This window comes from Drosophila virilis, chromosome 2 (assembly GCF_030788295.1).
Source record: "Drosophila virilis strain 15010-1051.87 chromosome 2, Dvir_AGI_RSII-ME, whole genome shotgun sequence".
NCBI lineage: Eukaryota > Metazoa > Arthropoda > Insecta > Diptera > Drosophilidae > Drosophila > Drosophila virilis.
The window spans coordinates 9,911,346-9,934,721 of NC_091544.1; the positions used below are offsets into that span (position 1 = coordinate 9,911,346).

At 38.4% G+C, this 23,376-nt stretch overlaps 2 protein-coding genes across 6 annotated transcripts; one reads left to right on the forward strand and one right to left on the reverse strand.

The window, feature by feature from the left end:
- Positions 1–84: 84 nt before the first annotated feature.
- orb (polyadenylation element binding protein orb) lies at positions 85–16,459 on the forward strand. Of its 3 annotated transcripts, XM_070207463.1 has the most exons (10): positions 85–383; positions 1,868–2,505; positions 11,572–11,779; positions 13,006–13,334; positions 13,711–13,847; positions 13,920–14,124; positions 14,178–15,046; positions 15,100–15,280; positions 15,341–15,726; positions 15,793–16,459. In XM_070207463.1, exons 2-10 carry the CDS (start codon positions 2,488–2,490, stop codon positions 16,193–16,195), a joined length of 2,736 nt encoding a protein of 911 aa, XP_070063564.1. In that variant the 5' UTR covers positions 85–383; positions 1,868–2,487; the 3' UTR covers positions 16,196–16,459. The 3 variants fall into 3 exon arrangements, with proteins under 3 accessions (XP_070063564.1, XP_070063563.1, XP_070063562.1); XM_070207462.1 differs by lacking the exons at positions 85–383; positions 1,868–2,505; positions 11,572–11,779 and adding exons at positions 11,936–12,210; positions 12,298–12,611; XM_070207461.1 differs by lacking the exons at positions 85–383; positions 1,868–2,505; positions 11,572–11,779 and adding an exon at positions 11,936–12,611.
- A 4,837-nt stretch (positions 16,460–21,296) lies between these two features.
- Pex11c (Peroxin 11c) lies at positions 21,297–23,346 on the reverse strand. Of its 3 annotated transcripts, none has more exons than XM_002054268.4 (4): positions 23,174–23,346; positions 21,950–22,314; positions 21,826–21,885; positions 21,297–21,765 (listed from the first exon to the last, which is right to left on the reverse strand). In XM_002054268.4, the coding sequence occupies exons 1-4, from the start codon at positions 23,240–23,242 to the stop codon at positions 21,549–21,551; spliced, it is 711 nt and encodes a 236-aa protein (XP_002054304.1). In that variant the 5' UTR covers positions 23,243–23,346; the 3' UTR covers positions 21,297–21,548. The 3 variants fall into 3 exon arrangements, with proteins under 3 accessions (XP_002054304.1, XP_070063565.1, XP_015027640.1); XM_070207464.1 differs by lacking the exon at positions 23,174–23,346 and adding an exon at positions 22,809–22,945; XM_015172154.3 differs by lacking the exon at positions 23,174–23,346 and adding an exon at positions 22,409–22,460.
- Positions 23,347–23,376: the final 30 nt, after the last annotated feature.

Consider the following 23,376-nt stretch of genomic DNA (forward strand, 5'->3'; position numbering starts at 1 on the left):
CAACAAGATAAAGTTGGACCCATCGGCAGTGCAAATGAAAACACTTAATTTTTGTTGATATTTAAAATAAAATACAAAATATATACAACGCCTTTATCTTGTAGCATATTTTTACAAGTGTAAAGCAAAAGACTGCAAACTACACCAGAGCAACAACAGTGCATAGTAAAATTAACGAAACGCGTGCAAAGCACACTACACAACTCGAAGTAACGGTTCCAAGCCGGATAACAGAGTGTGAGAAAAAAATGTGCTTTGCATGCATGCAGTAGGACGACAAAAACTGAATGCAAGTGCAAAATTAAAATGAAATTCAACAAATTTATGCGAGTGACGCGTGCAACAAACTAAACGTACATAGCCTGCAACTACTATAATTTCGGGTATGTAAATAAATACATATGTATGTACATTCATTCATATACATGTGCATACTTGTGAAATTGTAACGTTCTACGTGTGTGTGTGTGTGTGTGCGTATGTTGTACATACTTACGTAGAGTTTAATAGGTAAATGGGACCGGCATACCAAATCGTTGGCAAATTTGAATGCATGTTTCGTGCTAAAAGTGTACCCCCGGAGGAGTGATGCGAGGGCGAATTGAAGTCGAAGGATTTTCTAGTATCTCGGATGCAGTTATACTCTCATCGAGGGTAACTTCAATATACTTTTTATAGTGCGTGTTTATTTGGTGTTGTTGTTGCTGTTGTGGCGTCGGTATCGTCGGCCCTCGTCACTGTCTTTTTACAACTTTCCGTTGTTCATGAGTATTTTACGTCGCGCACGCCTTGCCATACTCACGTCATTTCCCAGCAGCTCCAGCAGCGCCAACAACAAATGCGACTCTCCTACTAGTCGACCACTTTTTACAACTACGAATACGCACAGAGAGGACCACGGGCAAAAGCAACAACAGCAACAGTAACAGCAGCAGCAGCAGAAGCAGCAAGAACAATAACAAAAACTACCCAAGCTCCGTTAGCGCTCCACTCATAGTAGTAGTTGCTGCTTTGCTGGCTCTGCGGCGTTCTGCTCATTTCATGCTGATTTATGGTTCTAATAATAGCTTCGCTTCCTGTTTCTCAAAAGGATTACAGCCGCTGGCACATGCACACGGCCGAGACGCATACATATACACATAGACATCAGCTCGTACTCAGGAACGCACAGCACAGGACTTTCCTCTTTTGTGGCCCGTGTCCATTTAAGCCCATCACCACTTTTAGCTTTAAAAAAAAAAAAAAATTAACATAATTACCGAGAACGACAAAATTATAAAGCAGTCGCTCGCACGAAAGCACTTGGAAACAACTTGTCGTTGGCTGCGAAACGGGGGGCATGACGGAAATTGGTTAATTACAGTTATGTTTGCGGGGATACGCCTTGATCGATTTACAGCGTTTAACGCTTAAGTGAGCTCATTTAGACTGCTGGCATAGTGTGCGTGTGCGTGTGCGTATGCGTGTGTGAGTGTGTGTTAGTGTGTGCGTGCCTGCCTGTGTGCCTTAGGATTTTCGACTTGGGGACTTACATGCATTAAGTAAACCATTGAGTCGTATTAAAAATATAGCTTGAAAAGGTTTTCCAATTGAATTCAGTTAAAACTGATTGGTTGTTTAATTTTAAATTTAATGCTCGTTTTCTTTTAATTTATTACGGATGGTTAGATTTAATCCTTAAGTTTGGATTTGAGTAGATTTGTTCATTTGCTGTGACCATAGAAATAATATAAGTAGGTATATATACTATTACCACAGAAAATTATTAACTATTGTGAACTGAAATTGTTTAATTTCTGCTGAACTTAATTTAATTGTTTTTTATTCATGATATAAATTAGTTAATTACTTTCGTCTACTTCAACAGGGTACATCGCATGAGCTTCATTATTGACGGAGAATAATGAATCGATGAATATTTGCGTCAGCTGATACGGCCGCCGCATCTGCCTGCTGTCTGCGTAGTGAAGTGCCGACTGGTGCCAAATCCTGATTACCAACAACTACAACAAGAACAATAACAACAACAGCAACAACTAGAAAAGCTAAGCAAACCATTTTTACCAGCAAACATGTTTGCCTGAGGCAGAGTAGACAACATTTTTGGGCAGCCGCATCATCAGATCGAACCCAGCTCAAATAAAGGACTCGCTGCGCAGCACAAACCATTGAGCGTATGCCCAGAGAGCATTCACGGTGAGCAAGAGAAAGAAAGAGAGAGAGCGACCTAGCTGAGAGGAACTGAGGCAAGTTGCTTGAAGCGGTTTACTGTATTGTTGCGTTGGTCAGCATAGCAAGAGGACGCGCGGCGAGGAGGGAGCATACGGAAGTGGCGACATCTGTTTTGCCGCTTTGTCAGCTTATCCGGCAGCCGATGCTGTAGCCGACGACAGGCGAACACAAGGACGACGAGAAGGAGCGAGCGCACGACAGGACTAACGGCAACGTGAAATACAAGTGTGGAAATTGGAATTTTTATTCAAAACAATGCCCCTGCTGCAACAGGTATGTAAATAATAATAAAACCCATTCGCACGCCCAGCCCGAAAGGGGGATGGCGTTAGCCGTAATTGAGCCGCTCACGTACGACTCCCAGATGAGAACCAGAGAACCAGAGCGCATCAGCTGGTTTAACGCAGCTCCACGCCCTGCAACCGCTAACACCCCTAACACGCCCCTTCGCTGTTGCCGCTCCACAAAGGCATTTGGCACCTTGATATTTGATTGTGTGTATTTATGCCTGCCGTATCGGCTCAACTTTCGCCACTGACTGATTGTGTCTGTCTCTGGCAGTGCCTGACAGTGCCTGGGATGATCCTAATCAGATTATTGCTTAACTTTGTACGCCTCTCGGCTATGCGGTGAGCCAACTAAAGGCTCCTGTTCCTTGCTGCACACTTAGTACTCTACTTGGCTCAACTAGCTGAAGCTCGACTGCGCGACTCTTGTTGTCTGTTGCACATTATGAGTTGTTAAATTCGATTAAACTTGCGGCGTTTGTTCACAGCGTCAGCCAACTCCTAGACAGTGCAACGCCTCCATCCAAGCTGTCTGTTTGTCCCTCTGTCTGTCTGTCTGTCTGTCTGTCTTAATGTGGCTGTGTGTCTGGGCTTGTGCGGCTGAGGATGAGTGTCCGTGCGTGGAAGGCGTTTAATTGTACTCTTTGTTGCGCAAAATAGTTGCGTGATTAAATTTTCCGAGCTTTTATTTATTTTTAATTCATTTAAATAACATGATTTGATTAGGCAGCAAGGCACAGATGATAGCTTTGACAATAGTGCTATGTAGGTGTCCACAAAAAAAAGAAAAGAAAAAAGAAAAACCAAACTATTAAATAACAAATTGAATTGCAAGTTGTAATTTTATTACAAAGCTGCGTTATGATGCTAGCTAGCACATATTTTATGAAAACGTCACTTCGGTTTATTACATTTGCTCAGTCTCAACAAATATGTCGGAGAAGATTACGCTTTCGTGCACATTCAATTGGCATTGACGTAATTCCTTGGCATATGTCTGGACACGTTGATTCTTAAATTAATTTTGATATTTATTGAGAATATTTTCTTGTTTCCTCTGATTACAGAATTAAAGCTAATCTTTCTGTCTCGAAATGTGTAACGCATAGAAGAAGACATGTCCGACCCCATAAAGTATATATATTCTTGATCAGTATCAACAGCCGAGTCGAGTCCGTCTGTCCGTCCGTCCGTCTGTCTGTCTTTCTATTTCTATGCGAACTAGTCTCTCAGTTTAAGGTTTTTAAGGTTCCTTCTGTTGCACGCAGCACATAGTATGTCGAAATGGTTGGATCGAACGACTTTATCATATAGCTGCAATAGAAACGATCGGTCGAAAATTAGGTATACCTATATTCATTGAACTTAGCAAATTTGAGCTTTCCAATTCTCTTTCCTTACATATCTGCAACACCTCAAGCCATAATTCTACAAGACTTTCTCGTTATTATGTTATACTGATTTTGTACACTATTCAATTATTTTTTTTAAAATACCTCAAATTATCTTAAGCTGTTAGGATAAACAAAAGTAAAAAAAGTCCGGACACATTAAATTGGCCGTTTTCTTCGAGGCGAATACTGGTTAAGTGCGGGAAGGTTAGAAGCCGGAAGATATATTGAATGATTCCATAGGATGTCAGTCATTTCAAAAACAATTTCTAAATGTCGAAAAGGTATTTTATTGGCAAAGTTGTGTTTTTTCTTAAATGGTTTAAAATAGCCGACTGAATGCGTTATTTTGCTTCTTCATTCGCATACTTGCTACCATTTAATATGAATATCGTAATTTTTTTAGATTGATAAATAAGCTATTGCCCCTTCCCTGAGCAATAACAATTCCCAATTCAGATGCTAGCTTTGAGGATAAAATTCCTATATTGTCATATACTAGTGAATGTTATGTCAGTTCAGTCAATTTCCACTAAGCTCCTGCCAAAATTGTCACTTGTCTCGGTGGCTTCCGCCCGGCGGAGGTTGTGCTCGTCCCTCGTCGCTGCTTACCCAAGTGACACATATGTAATCATTATAATATACTGTTAGATGGGTCTACACGGCTTACGCACATGCTCCCTGTTGCTGTCATGCTTAAACGATCCCATAGTCCTGTCAATATGTGTGTGTGTGTGTGTGTGTGGGAGTGTGCGTGATTGCACCGTGAGACGCCTCCGTCCGCCTCGATTTGCACTGGCATTGTTGCATGCGTAAGCGTCGCACTGCTTTCTGTCTCCCTCGCTCGCTCCTTGTCTGCTGCTCTGCATCCTCGTCTGTCAGTCAGTCGCAAGCCAAGCTACAAAGTTACTCATTGTCGACTGTAAGGGGCTTCGTCTATTGCTCATCATTCAGCCATTTGATGGGACGGGCGTCTGTTGGTGGGGCGGCTTTGGCACGGCCTGACAATTTGACAATGGAGGCTGTGCATTTGTTACAATGTTTACACAAATATTTAAGGATAATCCGACGATTTCAAAGGGGTTATTATGCAATTTTTCTACTCATTTTATTGTGGCTGCACAACAAAAAAAAAAGGGAAAGAAAGAAAAAAGTGGATAGTAAAAATAAGTAAATGCAAAATGTCAATTTTGTCGTGTAAGCGGCATTCCCTCCCATTGATGGTGCAGGCGCCTCAAGCTGTGGTGGGGTGGTGTACAACAACCCATTGTTGTTGCCCCAATATAAAAATGCATATTTATACGTATGCAGTAGGCACATATACATACACATACACATACGTATATTTATTCATATTTATTTGCTGGTAATGCCTAAAAAAAAGCGACTCCTTCATGCAGTAATGCTTCCTGTGCCAGTGTGGCGAATACTTTATATTATTTCATTTCCTTTACCCAGCGTTTTATTTATATGTATTATGTAATATATTTTATTTATGTGCCGCTGGCCTGCTGTTAAAAACGCCTATAAATAAAGTACATTTGTCGTTTGCACAACATTTTATTTGCAAAGTTCTTTTTGCCCTGTGATCATCATAGCCCGCTGTGACTGACACACTTTATATTCCCAGCAGCAATGCGAATGGTCTATAGTAAAGACCAATAATTTCTTTCTTATTTTTTTTTTTTTTTTGGCTGAAAGCTGAAAAGCTTTTTTTCTAATTTGTTGCATATTTACACCTAAGAGCTATGCAAAAAACCAGCCATATTAAATAGCCCCCAGTTGGTTGCGCTCGAAAATGTTTTCCTTTTAATTTGTTGCAAGTTATTAGCCTTCTTGTTGAAACTCGATGGGCAAATCATTCGCATTGTACAAAATGAAATCAAATGAATAAAGAATCATTTCAAAATGCTGCAAGCTGCTAAGCATTTGCAATTGCAAATTTACATACATATACACTGCGATATATACGTTTGTATATATTTGAGTTTTTTTTTTTTTTTTGCTCAACAAAAGGCAGCCAGCCTGACAGCTTAGCGTCTATGGCGGTGGCCAGCGGAATATCTTGGAATGCCTTGCACCAGTCGCCCTCATCCTTGTCGTTGTGCAAGTGGTACAAGACGGCGGCCTCGTAGACTTCTCACAATGGCGGCAAAAGCGCCCCGAGGCACATCATTAAAATGTCGATACCAAGCAAATCACACGCCCGCCGCCAGCCAGAGGGATATAAAAAAATGCGACGCGTTTTGTGGTGGGATGCCTGAGGTTGCCCGGATTGCTGGATGGCTGGATTGCCGGCTTGCCTTGGCTTGGTGTAGCAGGTTCAGCTGGGCGTTGCCGGTGCAATATGAGGAGCTGGCATTAAAAATTGCAAAAATTCAATTGAATTTACTTTAGCACAGACATCGTCGCACACACTTCCAACTAGCATGCGTGGGCGTGGCAGTAACAATGCTGCTGTATGTTATTATTAAAAGCGCACACAAAGGTGCAGCCAAAGAAAACAAGAGGCAAAATGGCAATGTTTTAAAAAGAAAACAATAAACGCAACCACAAAAGGCCACCATGCAAAAGCAGAGTTTGTTGCTTTTTAAATAGGCATGAAAAAGTTTTGTTGCTCGAAAATAAAACAAAGTATTCATTCAGCTTAGGACGAAGACAGCTCAACGGGTAGTTATCCTGTTATATTGCAGATTGTCAAATAGCTCTCTCTTTATATTTGAATGCTGCTAAGGAAAATTAATCTGATTAAAAGATATATTGAACAAAAATAATAATATATGATAGCTAACATTCATCAATAGCTTCCATATTGAGACAACAACAAATAACAGAAGTCGATTTCTATTTCAAACTTTTTCCGCAGTTGAGATAATTTAAGTACAACAAGAAACAGATTTTGAGTACTACCAATAATGTCCTTGTCTGATTATTTTGTCCACTAGCAAGCTTTATGTTAGAAGTGAGGCAATTTCTACCTATAAAGGAAGATTGAATGAAAGAATATCGAACTTAATACACATTTACAAATTATGAGTATTAAAAGGTACTTTAACAAGTTGTGTTTCCTGGCAACTAATATACCGCATTAACATAATTTTATTGGGTATGCAAATATGCATCATACGCCCTGTTGTGCGCAATCCAATGCAGCTCAACTCGCAGAGATAATACAGTGCGCAAAAAGCGCGTGTTTTATTTCCACTTAGCACACACACACAAACACACACAGAGGGAGACACACAAGAACACACACACGAGCCACACTCACATTGAATGCATGTTGACGCCTGTTTTAAAAAAATTGTCTTCTTTCCTCTGGCTGTCTCACTCACTCATGCCACGCACACACTGAAACAATAACAACGACAGCGGCAACAAAAGCGCATAGGCATCGGAAATGTTGCCGTTGAAACTGAAATGTCGCTACGCCTGCTTCTCGCTGGTCTGTCGTCCACGTGGACGTACTCGTGGTCGTGGTTGCTGCTATACTACGCCCATGTAAACGGTTCGCTGCTCTGCCCGAGCAGAGAGTTGTTTGAATTACGATATTGTTGTTATTAAATGGATGCATGACGCAGGACCAGCGGCAGAGTTTGCTGCATCTGTTTGATAGTTTATTCAAAGCATCATTTAATGCTTTGCCTCGTGTGTGCGTGTGTGTGTGTGTGGGGTGTGCCACACGCTTGCCGTGTGTACATACATGTATATAGTAAGCGACATCGTGTCAAGGCACAAATCAAGTGCTGCTGACGAAATGACATTTAACATGCAGCTCAATTTAATTTGCCCCGGCAATGGCATCTCCATGAAAAGCACAACACGCGACACTCACGTACACATACACAGCAATTGCTGTTACAACAGAACAGAACAGAACAGAACAGAACAGAACAGAACCTGCTGCCGCTCGGTGCAACTGTCTGCTGTGGGCGCGTGTTGCATACTTGTAGGCGCACTGCAATTACGTGCCACTGCCACTGCGTTAGGCCCGGCATTGTGTTCGTATGACCTGCAGACATTTGAATCCCATCCAATCGATGGTGACGACGCCCACACCCACGTTCTCCACCAACACAACAGTTGCCCTGTAACTTGGCTGCTCAGCATGGAGCACAATTATGCCCTTGTGCTCCCCTTCAAGTGTGTGTGTGTGTGTGTGTGTGTGTGTGTGTGTGTGTGTGTAGTGTAGTGCTTTTTAATTTGCAATATTAAACGCTCAATTGTTGTCCCAAAACTGAAAACAGAGATAAGCGACAGATCGGTTTTGTCAGCTGCATGTAATAACAAGACAACTTGCAAGTCAGCAAATATTCGCAAAAGGTGAGCTCCTACGCAATTGTATAGCGCTCGCCACTTACGTTAATGAAAGGAGGAAGAAAACCGTATCGTCGTATAAGAACAGAGAAAAAAAGAAAATAATAAAAAGTAATATAAATCCTAAAAGTTAAACATAATATTACAATCAGATTCAAGATTCATATATTCTTGTAATATATTTATATATTCATATAGTCTTGTATTGATAACTGCAATTATCAGTTTTAATTCATGCAACATGCAACATATAAATGAAATTTCCTCTAAATTTTGTACTTAAGTACGTCGCATAAAAGTGAACTTTTGAGAATATCAAGTTTTAACCCAATAGCGTCTGTTGAATTTAAGTATTTAGGTATTCGTTTGGTTGGAAATACGTCCCATGTGCCATGTGCTTATTAGCACAACTAAAACAAAAACTTCATGCTGTTACAAAAGACAAAGAAGTATCTGAGTCAATATTAAACATATGTTGAGGTGCATAAGCTCGTTATGCAAAACGCTTGTTATGTAACCATTATCACACACTTAAGAACTTTAGCTTGAGCACTGCATGTAAGAGGTTGTTTAGCGGCATCGTATGAGCAAAGTAAATTCAAATGTATTTGCCAATAACTTTTATCCTTTATGGACTGCCACTGTGCCCAAGTTTGCAACATGTAATCGGCCATAAAAAATTACAGCTGTGCATTAACCTTTTGCGCTTTGCTGGTCACTAGGGGAAGAATGGAGTGGCTCGAATCGCATCGCATCGCATCGAATCGAATCGAATGGAATCGCATTGAACAGCGAGGACAACAAGGATGCCAGCGTCATCGGGCGCTTATCACTACATGCCATCAAATTTTAATGTCAAACCCCTTTTTGGCCAGGACCTTCAGTGGCTGGGGCAGCGCCTTGGGTCAGCTGCAGCGGGCAACAGCAGCAGCAGCAGCAGCAACAGCACCAACATCTAATAAGTGTTGTAAACGATGCAAACATAATAATTTGTAAGACTTTTGAAAGCGGAAACTTGTAATTTTCTCAAACAGCCAACAGAGACTCGCATGCCAGGCCCAAATCCCTGTCTGGGGTCCTCTCTGTGTACGCTGCACATATGCACTAAAATGCAGCCCAGAACATTCCAATTCCAGTCAAGCGATTGCCAAAAAAAAAAAAAAAAGAAAAGAAAAGAAAAAAGCAAACCCACAGAAACTAAAGAGCGATGAAGATGAAACCGGCAAGCAAATGTACAGCAGCCAAGTCGAATGGACACTGGATAAATAACTACTGAGTTATAGTGCTGACTCGATGGCTGCTACTTGGCGTCTATACATGCTCTCGAACGCGGAAAGATTTCGAATATCTTCATGGAGCAATCAGAATCAGCAGGCAGGCATCAGCGTGGAGTCAAGCACTGGGCACAAGCACAACACAGCCAACAACACAGCCAAAGCAGCACCATTGAATCAAATTTGGAAAATCCTTGACGTCAAAGACAAACAAAGGGCAATAGCAATGCGGTCGGACAGGATGTCTATGGGTTGAAGTAAATGTCCGGCCATGGGGTGTTTGGACTCGTAAATGTGGCAAGTGGTTAAGATTTTTTGTCGTATTCAATTTCCTAGTTTATGGGTTTTATTCTCCAATGTCAGGGTACGTTAACTAGGCCATACTGTTTGCCATGCACCAAGTAGTTACTTTTTTAACTCAATTACTTTTCTCTATATAGCCCCCAGAAGGTAGCAAGGACTTCTCCCTCATTCCTTTGCTGATTATCTAAGCCTTGGTTTTCGATTGAAGAGCATTCATTATTCGTTCGTAGCAAAAGTGAAAGACATAAGTAACCCTAACTAGATTCTTTAGACTTTCCTTTTTCCGCCAGCGAAAGCTCCTCAGCCTTTGGCCTTTCGCGTTGCGGATGTGGACGCAAACATGGCCTCGACATTACAAAATACATAGCTAGATAGAAGACTATTTGTAATTTGCATTCATTGACGCCGTTTTTATCGCAGGCTGGAAACAAGCTGTGAAATCTCCATTCGTACGCCACGGTAAATGTGTCAACAGGCAACGACAATGCCGCCTTTCAGCTGGTTGTCCACTAACCATCCACACATCGACTTACATTCTCACTGAATGTCTGTGTGTGTGTGTGTGGCTTCCTGGGAGTGTGTGTATGCATGCTCTTGATATTTCCGACATTTCACGTACCTTCATCAAGTTGTCATTCAATTTTTAAATCCATAGCAAGTTTTGTACTTAACATAGTTGTGACAAGTTGACAAAAAGTAAGTATGCCTTGGCTGACTTCCATTTAAAACTTGCCACAAAGGTTCAACTGCCTTGAAAAAGACATTTAATAAGTGACGTTTGGAGCGCAACTGAATCTCTGAATCTTTCCATGATGCTGAATACTTTAAACCTAACCAGCTCAAACTTGGCATATCAATATCATTTCTTATGAATCAGATTTTACATCAATCGCGGTGGATTGCTGGTAACTGATCGAACCAGTTGCCAGGAACCAGGAACTAAATCATGACCCTCACATTTTAAAAATATATTCAATAAATCTGTTGTAATTAAAATCATTTTATATAATCAAGTAGGGCAATTAATATACACAAGCCCTTCAGTGCGCTTCTCTCAATTCGTGTTAATTGAAAAACCATTTCCATTCCAATTGGAATTCAAACGTAATCCCCATATGGTTAAGCATACAAGTAGCACTTGCAGCATCTAACAGCTAAACCTTTGCTTTCACCTGAATGGAGCATCTATCAGTGGTCGTCTGTCCTGCATTAATCCCCACGTAATGAGTTGTACGCCATTTTGCGCTAAATTGTTTGGTGAGTGCCTGATAACAATATTTGCACTAATTTGGCATTTTTAAGTGTGCTCCACTGACACTTGATGCGCTTTTAATTGCGCCGAATGCTCGAGTGTACTTTCCTCGAGCCGGAGAGCATGTCTGCTGGCGGGTGGTGTTTGGGTGTCTTGGCTATAGCCATGCCTGTAATTGTGACTGTGACTGTGTCTATGTGGTTGGCGGGGATCCCACTTCTTTCTCTGCTGGGCGACTTGTGGGTGTCCTCGTGCGGTTGGCTTGCCAACTTGGCTACGTTGTTGGGACGTCGCCTGCCGTCATGTGGCAAGGAATGCAAAAGATAAACGATTCATTAGTTGCCACAATATTTGGCTGACTTTAATGGCAGTGCTCTGCGTAGATGCTTCTATGTACGTATGCGTACGTATACAAATATATCTTCTGCACAATCAATGTTGCCTGCCGCCAACATGTTGCAATTCAAATTTGATTGCCGCCTGTTTTTATTACTATTCAAATTCTATACTTGCAGTACGAGACGCCTGATTGCACCGCTGCCGGCGGCAATATGCGTGCCTTGAGCGGCGCCAGTGCCAATGATTTACTGCAGAAGCATTCGATTAGCTCAATACTGGAACAGCATCAGCATCAACATCAGCATCAACATCAACAGCAGCAGCAGCAGGATCTGCTGAGCAGACGTGCCGATGCCAGCGATGGACTTATATCATTCATAAATGGTATGTTGAAAATTGTTTTGGATTGCATCAAGTATTTCGATTATTTTGCTTTTTGAGTCAAAGGCATGAACAAAAGTGTCATTAGTTTTGATGCTATATAGATTTTCAATTTCCGATTTAGTATAGTTTGGGTTGCCATGGGAATTATTGTCATGGTGTAGAGTTTCTATTTTGGCTGTAAATTCATTTTAACGTGGCACTGCTGGCATTTTCTTGTCAATATTATTTGGAGTCTTGCAAACGGACGTATAAATTTCAATCATTTTTTACCTTTTGAAGTCGGCACACAAATATCCTTCGATAGTTAAATTATTATTATTCTTTATTTTGTTTCACGTAGTTTAAACTAGGATCGAAGTTCCTTGTATAAATTGCATTATAAGTGTACACGCCCAATTGCCATTTGCAAAGGAAGCGCAGTAAATTTTCAAGTAATAGTCAAATTTTAAACACCTAAATACCAAATTTTGTGTGTGGAGAGCACGCAACCCGAGCAACAAAGCATTTGAGCATTTCAGCATTCCAGACCATCAGAATATCAAGAAACTTGAGACCATGTTGGGAATTGAGGAACTTTATATGAGAAAGACGCCAAGTGCTCTGCCAAGTGGGTCGCCCACGCAGGAGACATTTGAATTTGGCATCAACTATGACGGCAAAGCCATCGGCAATAATACCACCAGCAACAAAACCAGCAGCACCAGCAAATCTTCCAACATCACCATTGACGAGAACCTTGGCATGATGGCAGCTGGTGATGGCGATGGCAGACAGAACTTGGCATACGACAATAACTCGAGCAACAACAATAACACAAGCCAATGCAATTGCAGTAAGTTGCGCTGTGGGCCCTTTTGGGCTGCCATTGCCAAAAAGAGTTCGTATCGTCGTCGTCGTCGTTGTCGTTGTCGTCGTATCGGGCTGGGCTGCGATTGGATCGAACATAGCATATTTACGCCTAATTTATTAGCAACATTTTGAATATTTGCAAAACGCTTGAAAGCTCTTCAGCGGCCAGGCCAACAGAACACAAAATTATGGCAATGGTCAATGTTGCACTTGAGTTTGTAGTTGCTTTAGAGTTAGTTTGTTTGTTTGTTTGATTTATTTATGGCTGCGCCAAGTTAGCGATAACTGTTGACATTCATCATCATATATACAAATTCATATTCGTATTTATAGATATATAGATTGATATACTTTTGACTTGCCCCACTATATTGCAGATCCAATCACACTGAACGATCTGCTTGGTTTGTGTGGCGGCAGCGGCCCTGCAATCGCAGCCCAGGCAACAACAGCACCAGCCCCAACAAAAGTAGCAACAACGGCAGCAGGCATTGCAAGCGGCGCCGGAGGTAACGGCAGCAGCAGCAGCAGCGGCGTTAATAACTTGCTACTTGGCAATTCGGCGACTGCTGCAGCTGCCGCTGTCGCTGCCACTGGCGATTGCGGTCAATTGTCGGCGACTGCAGTGTCCTATGCACCACTGACACCGAGCTCAACTCAGTCCTCGGCCTCGCCAGGCACCAAGTCAAGTTTTGATTACTTTCAGGTAAGTTTCAAGCGCACAGGTCGGACGCACATGTGCTCTGCTTGTGTGTTTATCTGTATGTATGTATGTATGTATATGGACATGTATCTTGTATCTTGTATCTTGTAATTGCACCGAATTTGCACCAAACTATTCTCTAACTTTTTTGCTTGTGTCTTTGCGTCTCGCTCGTACTAAACCAACGCTCGTGGACTCTATATATAGACTAAACGTCTTATGATTTTTGATTTATTTCTATCTTGTGTGTTTCTCTCTCTCTCTCTCTGTCTTTCTCCTTCTCTTTTCCCCTTTATCTCTCTTACTCTCTGTGTGTGTGTAATTTTTTTCAATTTATTTGATTTCTTTTCTTTCTTTTTGGGTGAATTGGCGAACTTAGTTTGAAAATGTTGCACAAAGTAACCCACTTAAGGCTTTCCAAAGATCAAACATCAGCTTCGATTGCTCTGCACCCTTATCGCCAAGTACGCCTTCATCTATTTACAATCGCTCCTTTCACAGTTCACCTTTAGTCAGGTAACGATGCGGCACCTATTTGATTTTGGTCAGCCATCGATATACTCACACAATTTCCCACACTATTTGCAGCGACAGCAGCAATTCCTCCAGCGCCAATGGTTTATCGTTAGATTCGATTAATATGCTTTATCAGCAGCAGAGCTACAGCAACTTGAGCGGCACCAACAGCGGTAATCTCGGACTCAATTTACAAAATGCATCCACGCGCTCGAATTCACCGGAGAGTCAGAACAGCAATCAATCCTTCAACGAGCCAAATCTCTTGGACATGATTGTAACTATTGTCCGCTCGAGTCTGAGTTTGGGTCTGATCTAATTTCTTTGCAGAATCTACTCTCAGTGAACAGCAATAAGCTGGCTTCTTTGCAGCAACAGCAGCAGCAGCAGCAACAACATTTTCAACAGCAGCAGCAGCAGCAGCAGCAACAGCAACATTTGCAGCAACATCAAAAGCAGTTACAACAGCAACAGCAACAGCATCAACAGAAGCAGCTTCAACAGCAGCAGCAGCAGCATCAGCAACAGCAACAGCAGCAGCAGCAGCAGTTACAACAACAACAGCAACAACAGCAACAACAACAACAACAGGCTCAACATCATCATCAGCAGCAGCAACAACAGCAGCAGCAGCAGCAGCAGCAATTTGCCAACATTAATCGAAACTATGAGTCACAGCTGTTAAGTGGATCGCAACAAAATTTTGATTTGAGCAACAACGATTGCCTGAATCAATGTAGTCTAGAAAACTTTTCCCTTGTGGACATGGAGCTTGCCAAGCTGCAGAATCTCCAGCGCATCAATACGCTCAAATTGCTGCAAGCACAAACGCAGCAAATGCCGTTGCTTAACCAACTGCTACAAAGCTATGCAAGCAATTTGCCTACTGCCGGCAGCTCAAACAGTCTTAATAACACTTCCAGTGCTAGTTTGAGCAATCTAGTGGGCGGTACTGGCAGCACTGTGGGTGTAGCACCAAGTTCTATTGGCAGTAATAGTGATTGGCATCTGGATCGTGTAGCCAAGTTTTATAAGAACTCGGCCGCAATATGTGAAGCAACATGTACTTGGAGTGGCCAACTGCCGCCACGTTCGCATCGCATGTTGAACTATTCGCCTAAAGTGTTTTTGGGCGGTATACCGTGGGATATCAGTGAGCAATCATTAATACAGATCTTTAAACCCTTTGGTTCTATTAAGTAAGTCCTATTCAACTCACGTAAATGCATCATAAGAGCTTTCGTCTTTGCAGAGTGGAATGGCCCGGCAAGGAGCAGCAGGCTGCACAACCCAAAGGATATGTGTACATAATTTTCGAATCTGATAAACAGGTGAAAGCCTTGCTTTCAGCTTGTGTATTGCAAGTTGATGATTCGCATAGTGGCAGCAATTATTTCTTTAAGATTTCCTCCAGGCGCATCAAATCCAAAGATGTAAGTCGGATATAAGGGCGTGTGCTTATTATAGTTTGCTAATAATCCTGTTCCATTCAGGTGGAGGTAATACCCTGGATTATAGCCGATTCCAACTATGTACGCTCCAGTTCCCAAAAACTAGATCCCACTAAAACGGTTTTCGTGGGTGCCTTGCATGGCAAACTAACTGCCGAGGGCTTGGCAACAATAATGGAGGATCTATTTGATGGTGTGCTTTATGCTGGCATTGATACGGACAAATATAAATACCCAATTGGCTCCGGGCGAGTTACTTTCAGCAACTTTCGCTCGTATATGAAGGCTGTGTCGGCTGCCTTCATTGAAATACGCACCACCAAATTTACAAAGAAAGTTCAGGTGGATCCATATCTGGAAGATGCTTTATGTTCAATTTGTGGCGTCCAGCACGGGCCTTACTATTGTCGTGAATTGTCTTGTTTTCGGTATGTTTGAGACAACAAAAGAGGAATCCCCTCGTTTGTTAACTAAATTACATGTATCTGTTGCAGTTACTTTTGCCGCAGCTGTTGGCAATGGCAACACAGCTGTGAAATTATTAAAAATCACAAGCCATTGACACGTAACTCAAAGTCGCAAACTCTGGTGGGCATTGGGCCTTCGACGTCTTCCTCCACGATTTCGCTGGCGTCCTCGGGTAACCGAATGAATATGGATCAGAAACTGCAGCAACATGGTCATCACAATAACCAACAGCAGCAGCAACCGCAACAGCAACAACAGCAGCAGCAACAACAGCAGCAGCAGCAGCAACAGCAGCAACAAAAACGTATTCAGCTCCAGCAACATGCCAATCAGCAGGCAAACAACTTAAACCTTTTGTCAAATGCAGGTGCCAACAACGCTGCAGCCAACTCATTGTACAAATATCAGCAACATCAGCCGACGATATAAGCGTGTATCTACTCCAAACTTTGTGCGCACTTTTAGCGTGCCGTTTTAACATAGTTCCATATTTATGTTCATCATGGGATGTAATTTTGAATTTTAAGTGATACCAAAATTTTTGCACTTTTAGGCAACAGGAAGCTTAACCTTTCCGAATGGACAGATTTGGACAAAAATTATTTGTGTTGCACACCCAATCACAATGAACCTTGTAAAGTTATTCATTTATTTGATGTATTTACTTAAACGGTACGATATTTAGTATATGTACATATACACTTCTTTTCTTTTAGGCTATACACACGAGCATTTCTCACATAATCAACTCGTATAAATAATATTTTTTGATAATCATGCTTACATATCAGCATTTGAAGCGGGCATTCGAATGCCAATCGAAAACGCCAGCTACTTGAAATGGGCCATTTCAATTACGTTTCTCTATTTTTGGCTAAGAAAGCTGTTCCTATTTTGCACTCAGTATTTATCTAATTTAAGACTCTGCCATTCTGGAAACTGGAAACTGCACAAGTTATTTTTGTTTAGTTTTCCTTCCCGTTATTAAGTTTATATATATTTTGTTATTGTGCTATTAATCAGAAATTTTATAGCTTCTGTTTTTATTAGCCAAGCGCAGAAATATTTTTTTGGATTTGTCCGTAAAGCGTTTATCACAAATTCCAATTTTTAAGTACGATTTAAAAGTTGAGAATTTATAAATTGGTCTTAAGTTTTGTCACACTGAATTTGTTATATAGTTAATGTTTAGTTTATGTTTTTCATAGTTATAAAGATTTTTTTTGTTGAACATTTACATTTATTGTTAAACTTTGTTTTTCTTTCTTGGCCCTCTTTTGGCTGAACTAGTTTTAAAGCTAAGAACTTTGTTCCTATTATTTATGTCTTACATTATTTTTCATGTATTTTGAGAACGAATCTCGATGCTTTGTATGTAATAACAAACCATTACATATTGTACTTAAACAACGCTTTAATTTAATATCAACATTATATTTTGTACACCCGCTTAATGCACATACTATTTCAAACAAATATATATATAGAACAAAACAAATTGTTTTCAAAATTCGAACTGTTATTTTTTCTCTTCTTCTATTTTTAACTACCTAATCAATGCTTAAGCAAACACGTAACACAGCGCTTCCCATGCTGATACTTGCCAGTTAGTCGAATATCAAATATTAAATTCAAACGAATTTAAGCATAAATACAATCAAATAATAAATTACTTAAACGTGCAACTAAAATACTCGAAATACAAATGTTGAATGCGCTAATTTCGTGTTTCAAATCGATAAACTAAGGAACTATTTAAGTGTATATTAACTGGTTAAAACGATTTGACAATTGTTAAATGAACGCTATTAGGGCATTGATTTTTTACCACTAGATTATTTTGCCAAATATTATGTTTAATGGATGTAAGAATGTAAAAAAATACATGCTCACACGTTAAGAACCTACAGGGATTTTATGGTAGTCTTTGAATAGCGCTAAATAACCAAATGTTAATATATCTGCCATGCAACTAGTTGAATTTGTTTAGTTTTTTAATGAACCTACACAACAATAAGCAATTTTTAATTGATACAAATCTGAAAGAAACGCGGGTTTTAGGGTAAACTTGGATGCCTCTTAGTATAACGGTTTCTGTTGTATCGCCTAGCTTAATTTCTTTTGCCTAGGAAGACTTGTAAGATATAATTTGGGCGGCAATACTTACATTTAGCTGATGTAAGTCAATAACTAGTTATTAAATTATTTAAATGCTAGACAATTATCACGCATACGATATGTACTAATTATAACCTATACGCGCCTATGCATAGTTAATGCCTTCAGTAAAATCACTAAAATCACCCACTAAAATAAAAAAACAAAAAAAAAATCGCTTTAACGAAAACCACAAATCAAAATGCTTATACACAGATACATACATATTTATTAAACCATATACACGCGTGCATACCAATAAATATCTGTAAATCCAAATGTATCTATATTAAGGAAAAAAAATTCAGGTGTCATCAGAAAGTATATTAGTGGAATGGATGATGAACATATACACAACTATGTTCGAAATGCATATATTTACCAATCCCATATTTCATAATAAATACAAATAAAAACAAACAAAATAATCAACAAAATTGAATGCGAATGAACATATACATATATACACACGTATACATATAAGGAACATATACCTTTAACTAGATAATAAATTGTATATATTGAAAGATATTTATACATAAAATGGTGCTTTAGCTGAATTATAATAAAATTATATGTAATTTTAAGACTTATATACCCAAATATAAAGAAGACAACTTGTTTCTCTTGATCGATTTCTAACCAAAACCGAAAAACAAGTGCTGTGGCTGGCAGAATCTTTTTATTATAACTAATAAATACATAAATTCATAATATTTCAAGAAATGTTTTTAACTGCTAAATAACAAAAAAAAAAAAAAAATAAATAAATAAATAAGAAAAATACGCAATGCAAATCAACATTTTCGATCATGTAAAACACACTGTCATGGAAATATGAACACTTACACTAGGACATACAGACATGTTTAACTTTTAAATAACTAAAATTTATATACTTTTTACTAACTACATTAAACGAGAATCAAATACTTTTTAAATGACAAATTTTTAAGGCTATTTGCCGCAAAATTGGTACTAAAACTCCAAAAAAAATCATACATATATTTTTACTTTAATGTTTTTAACGCTTTTACGAGCAAACTAAATGGCGTTTTTAATAACAGAACAGCTACAGAAATTTTAAACAATTTTCACAAAAGCTTTTTCAAATAATTTCACTTATCTTTTCTTTTTTTTTTCAATTTTTTTTTTTTTAACAGTACAATGCTCAGAATTGTCAGATAAATGTTGAATACAAATTTAAGAAATGTAAAATGTATCAATGAATTGAATAGAACGAAATGTAATGGAACCAAAATCGAACGCTTCCCACGCAAAACCGATAATATTAAATTTTAGCAGAGTAAAACAAAAAAAATAAAAATAAAATGCAAAGTTCTACAAACAGTGCACTAAATACTTATAAACAGTTAAGCGAAATATATTTGTATTTACCAAACTAATTAAAACATATGTTAATCTACAGTTATTTTTAAGCAATTTCACACTATAACTTTAAAATGCATATTTTTAAAAACATAGCTAAGGTGAACGGCAGTTATATACACTACAGATTACCTACTCTATTATAAACAATATCTATATATGCGCCAATAACTTTACCATGCATTCATTAACTTAACTATGCTATCAATATATATATATATAAATATATATATATATATATATATATATATGTATATATTTCTACCTACATTTATGAAGAATATTTTTAATAAGTATCATATTACAATACAGCATTGAGCAACAAAGCGACATGTGAGACACATTTTGGGGGAACATTAGCAAAAAACATTTGCAAATTGAATTTTAAACTAACGATACTTGCACGGCAACATGTTAAAAACCAAGTTAAAAAAAAAAAAACGCAATATGAAAGGTTTTTAAAAAGACTATTATACACACAGATATACACAGAAATGAATAATAATGATGAATATTACTAAGCTTTTAAATGCAATAATCAAGTACCATATATATATATATATATATTTTAATATTGGAAAACTTAAACGATAATTAAAGGAGGACACGTACATATTGTTAAAGTATAGCGAGATATATGAAGAATTATTCGTGGGGCATTTTAGCTTCGGCTGGCATTGGCTTCACAGATCTATGTCAAGGGAAGCCTTCTCACCCTAATTCTAATTGATTTTCCCACCTTATATAGGAATATAAACAAAATTACTGCAGTGCCATTTTAAATAGCTTCCGATAAGTAAAATATTAATATACATACATATATAAAAAAAAAATAAATATATATATATATACATATTAAAAAATAATATAGATATATATACATGCAACCAATACATTAAATACGTACATACCTAGTATATGCATACATACATACCTAATTATATATTTAATATATTGTTATGAGCTAAAGTTCAAATTGCATTACCGTTATTATGTAAACAAATAAAGCAAATGGAACAAAGTTGAACATATTTTGAGTGCAGACATTTTTGAACTTTTTGATGCTTTTTTTGTATAGCATTTTCAAAATGCATAAAGATCGACTACAGAACATTAATATACAATATGTATATATGTATGTATGTATGTACCCCATTATAATGTCATATGCGTACATACATATGTATGTGTGTATGTGTGTAGATCAAAAGCGCTAAATAAATGAATAAATAAATAAAGAATAGTTAGGTATATTAACTAATTAACAAACCCAATATCTATAAATATCAACTAAAAGGATTTTTAATAAATAAACCTACACAATAAACCACATATATGCGCTTAATTAAGTAAAATTAAATTAATGTATTTATGCTAAACTACACACTAAAAATGAAATTCATTTTAACTAATTGCATACATATATGCAAATTCATAAATACTTATTAAAGAGCTTAAAGGAGGCAGCAAAGTAAAACGAAAAACCCCAATTATTTAAATAATTGTTAATGTGTATTAACATGCTTAAATAGCAAGCAATTTACTTGTGTATAATAAAAGCATTATATAATATTATATAATGTACAATATGACATTGAGAAAGCCCAAATAATGGGATAAAAGCACACACACACAGCTGTGAAAATATCTCTACAACTATTATTAACTCATAAAAGTGTCAGTATTTACTCAAATCCTTCATTCCATATTATTATTTATTCCTGAACAAATACAGTGCTATGGGAATGCATTATACAACTATATACAAATTGCAAATCAAAAGCATACTTAATGTAAAACAATAATCATGACGGCTAACTAAACTGACAAAAATAGTACATAACGCAACAGCATGATTTAACATTATATAGCCTCAGAGTCGACAATATATAAGCCTGTTAAGAAGGCATACATAATGCTGAGTATGCAAACTAAACATGTATTGTTTATATCATGAACATGGATAAAAAGAAGGAATGGATAATAAAGGACACACAGACCAAAACACAACTGCGTATTTATTGCAATAAACAAACAGTCCAGTTCATTTCAAATCACACTCCCTGTTGTTACGTTTATAATTTATATTTCTTTGTGCTTAAATATTTAATAACTATACATGTGCTTGACAAAAATTGTACACAAGTTTTCTGTTTTCCTACATATGACCACACACTTTCGGCCTGGCTAACAATGCTGACCCGCTGACCCACAATTAAATCCGAGATGCCAAGTTCTATTTGTTCAGTCTTCTCTTGGCAAAGATTTGATAAATTCCCAAGCAAGCGGACAGTGTGCCAATGGTGCCCACCTGAAAGGTGGACAATTTGCCACCCCAGAGATATCCCTTAGGCAAAGTGCTAACGGCATGCACAAAATCCATAGATATGCGGATTATAGACATCAATTCCAGTCGATGTTTGGCAAGCGACTTTGTATCAATATTAGTAGGACTACAAAAGAGTTAGGATTAGATGTGACTCTGTCAAGGTTAAAGAGTTATTTTAACTTACTTGCAAAGCTGATGATTGCGATTTAGTTTCTCCTGGTTTAGCCAGAAGTTGCGAAGTGTGCTGCAATAGAATTATAAATAGTTTAGCATTTACTTAGACGATCTGTTGCATATATCAGACTGACCGCATTAAATTCAAATATACCGAAAGCACCCAGAATATTGAATTCGCATTATCCCAATTGTCTGCATGCTTTATGTTCACAATTTTGTGCTCGGACAGCCAACATATCTTCTCAATTGGATAATACAGCAAATCAACTATATTGGCAGTCACGCCCAGCATTGCCATAACCCGATCCGGTTCATTCTCTCCCAGCCCGTACTCCAGTGCATACTGTATCATGGGTATATCATCAATCAGACGTAGCGTAGCTCTAGCTCCCGATATCTTTGAGCTGGCGATCGCATAACGTTTGGCCAAGTCCGGATTTCGCTTGAGATGGTAACCAGCCACAAGCTTGGCGCTATAGCAAAGCGCTTTCATTACCTGAAAAGATAAATATATATATGTGTATAAGATGTAGAGACATAAAGATATATCTTGTGTAACGCTGCACTTGTGCTTATTTACTTGGACTTACTATTTATTTATTGCTTCCCTTTTCGCGTTGCCCTTTACTGCAATTTGTTAAATTGCTTTGCAGTAATGAAGAGATAAAAAAATATCAGCGATAAAAAGAATACAACGAATGCCACAAACATCTTAACAGCCAGCCGTGCTCCACCAAAGTGGTTTGGTGTCGCGTGGGGAATACGTTTATGTGGGCGCTTAAATGGGTTACGCTTTATGTTTATTTTATGGTTTATTTATATCAAATGGTATTTGCCTTTGCTTGTTTGCGTCGCGTCAATAAAACATAGTTAAATGTGGTAATTAAAGCAAACACCAATCAATATTTTGTAGGGTATATCAAATTTCGACATGCAATATATCCAATTAATCCTATATATAGCTGATGTTTAGCATAAAAACTTACTAACCTTTCTCTCATAGCTTATAATCTTTTTAATTTCTTGCCGGGTTAACGTTCTATACGCCTTAATCTGCAGCATTATCTTGAGTTAAGCATAGACTGAAGTCAATCAAACTGATAAAACCGAAGCTAGTGCGGAATACATATGAAAAGCGCAACAAGAAGTAAGGCAAGGTTCAATAATGCCGCTTCCGACTATGCTCAAGGTGACTAGCAACAACAAAAGACCAAAAACCTGTTAGTGCGGTAGATCGGGCCCATTAGTAAGCCTCACACCTAGGCTGCCACGCTGCATTTTTTAAAATAACAACAGTAATGAAATGTTCAAAAGGTGTTCAGATACCTTAATCATATTGGCCAACATATGCTTACCTTATCCCGGCCGCCATAGGAATCTATAATATCACAGAATTCGTTTACAAACTTTTTTGTACTGCTCATATTTCTTTTGGAAAGGTTTGTTTCCTTGTTGAATGCACAAAAATATAAATAAAATACAGTAGAAATCTACCGCGCAAACAACTGCACGACAATACAAAAAAAAATTACTATCACTTTTCGAACAGCTGTTATAT

Coding starts and splice junctions, on each gene's coding strand:
- orb (XM_070207461.1), top strand. CDS start 12,335: ATGTTGGGAATTGAGGAACTTTATATGAGAAAGACGCCAAGTGCTCTG. Junction 15,281..15,340: donor GGCGCATCAAATCCAAAGAT/GTAAGTCGGATA, acceptor TGTTCCATTCAG/GTGGAGGTAATACCCTGGAT. Junction 15,727..15,792: donor CGTGAATTGTCTTGTTTTCG/GTATGTTTGAGA, acceptor TATCTGTTGCAG/TTACTTTTGCCGCAGCTGTT.
- Pex11c (XM_070207464.1), bottom strand. CDS start 22,880: ATGCTGCAGATTAAGGCGTATAGAACGTTAACCCGGCAAGAAATTAAA. Junction 21,886..21,949: donor GTATATTTGAATTTAATGCG/GTCAGTCTGATA, acceptor ATTCTATTGCAG/CACACTTCGCAACTTCTGGC. Junction 21,766..21,825: donor CGCAATCATCAGCTTTGCAA/GTAAGTTAAAAT, acceptor ACTCTTTTGTAG/TCCTACTAATATTGATACAA.